The sequence below is a fragment of the Peromyscus californicus genome, unplaced genomic scaffold (genome assembly GCF_007827085.1).
Source record: "Peromyscus californicus insignis strain IS unplaced genomic scaffold, ASM782708v3 Scaffold_15__1_contigs__length_86483966, whole genome shotgun sequence".
In the NCBI taxonomy this organism is placed as follows: domain Eukaryota; kingdom Metazoa; phylum Chordata; class Mammalia; order Rodentia; family Cricetidae; genus Peromyscus; species Peromyscus californicus.
The window spans coordinates 14,410,754-14,412,199 of NW_026294447.1; the positions used below are offsets into that span (position 1 = coordinate 14,410,754).

Below are 1,446 nucleotides of genomic sequence, written 5' to 3' on the forward strand. Positions count from 1 at the left end.
CTATGGGGACTTTTGAAGTTGGACTGAATGAATTTTTGCATTATGATATGGCTACAAGCCTTTGGGAGTCAGGAAGTGGAATGTGGTAGTTTGAAAGAAAATGGCCCCCAAAAGGAGTTGCACTATTAGGAGATGTGACTTTGTTAAAGTAGGTATGGAATTGTTGATAAAGTTTGTACTGTGGAGGTGGGCTTTGAGGTCTCATATATGTTCAAGCCATGCCCAGTGTCTCAGACCACTTCCTGTTGCCTGGCAAGATGTAGACCTCTGAACTACCTCTCTAGCACCATGTCTTCCCGCATACTGCCATGTTCTGCCATGATGATAATGGACTAACCCTCTGAAACTGTAAGCCACTCCAATTAAATGTTTTCCTTTATAAGAATTCCTGGGAGGTAGGAACCCGGATTCCAGAAGCAGCTGGGTGGGCACCATGGCCGGGATCACCACCATCCAGGCGGTGAAGCGCAAGATCCAGGTTCTGCAGCAGCAGGCGGATGATGCGGAGGAGAGGGCCGAGCGCCTCCAGCGGGAAGTGGAGGGAGAGAAAGGCGGGCCGGGAGCAGGCTGAAGCTGAGGTGGCCTCCTTGAACCGTAGGATCCAGCTGGTTGAAGAGGAGCTGGACCGTGCTCAGGAGCGTCTCGCTACTGCCCTGCAGAAGCTAGAGGAAGCAGAAAAAGCTGCTGATGAGAGTGAGAGAGGTATGAAGGTGATTGAAAACCGAGCTCTAAAAGATGAAGAAAAGATGGAACTCCAGGAAATCCAGCTAAAGGAAGCGAAGCACATTGCAGAAGAGGCAGACAGGAAGTATGAAGAGGTGGCTCGTAAGTTGGTGATTATTGAAGGAGACTTGGAACGCACCGAGGAACGAGCAGAGCTGGCAGAGTCCCGTTGCCGAGAGATGGATGAGCAGATCAGACTGATGGACCAGAATCTGAAGTGTCTGAGTGCTGCTGAAGAAAAGTACTCTCAAAAAGAAGACAAGTATGAAGAGGAAATAAAGATTCTTACTGATAAACTTAAGGAGGCAGAGACCCGTGCTGAGTTTGCTGAAAGATCGGTAGCCAAACTGGAGAAGACCATCGATGACTTGGAAGATAAGCTGAAGTGCACCAAAGAGGAGCACCTCTGTACACAAAGGATGCTGGACCAGACCCTGCTGGACCTGAATGAGATGTAGAGCATCCCCAGTCCCTGCCCTGCAGCTGCTCCTCCCTCTGACCCTGACTCCGTCTGAGGCCAGCCTGCCTGAAGCTGACCTTGACACTGAGGGCTGATCTTTTTAACTGAAGGCTGCTTTCCCCTCCTGCCACCAACCCCCACCCCATGTCTTTTTCATAAAACTGTGTCAGCCTCTTCCCAGAGTTCCAGCTGGAGGGACTGAGCACCTTTGGAAACAATATTTAAGGGAATGTGAGCACAATGCAAAGTGTCTTCAGGGCACT

At 50.1% G+C, this 1,446-nt stretch overlaps 1 protein-coding gene across 1 annotated transcript; it reads left to right on the forward strand.

The window, feature by feature from the left end:
- Window positions 1-397: 397 nt before the first annotated feature.
- On the forward strand, window positions 398-1,446 carry LOC128110455 (tropomyosin alpha-3 chain-like). Its single transcript, XM_052738168.1, is given in 2 exon segments — window positions 398-540; window positions 542-1,446. Coding segments are annotated over 2 exon segments (747 nt in total). The 5' UTR covers window positions 398-433; the 3' UTR covers window positions 1,182-1,446.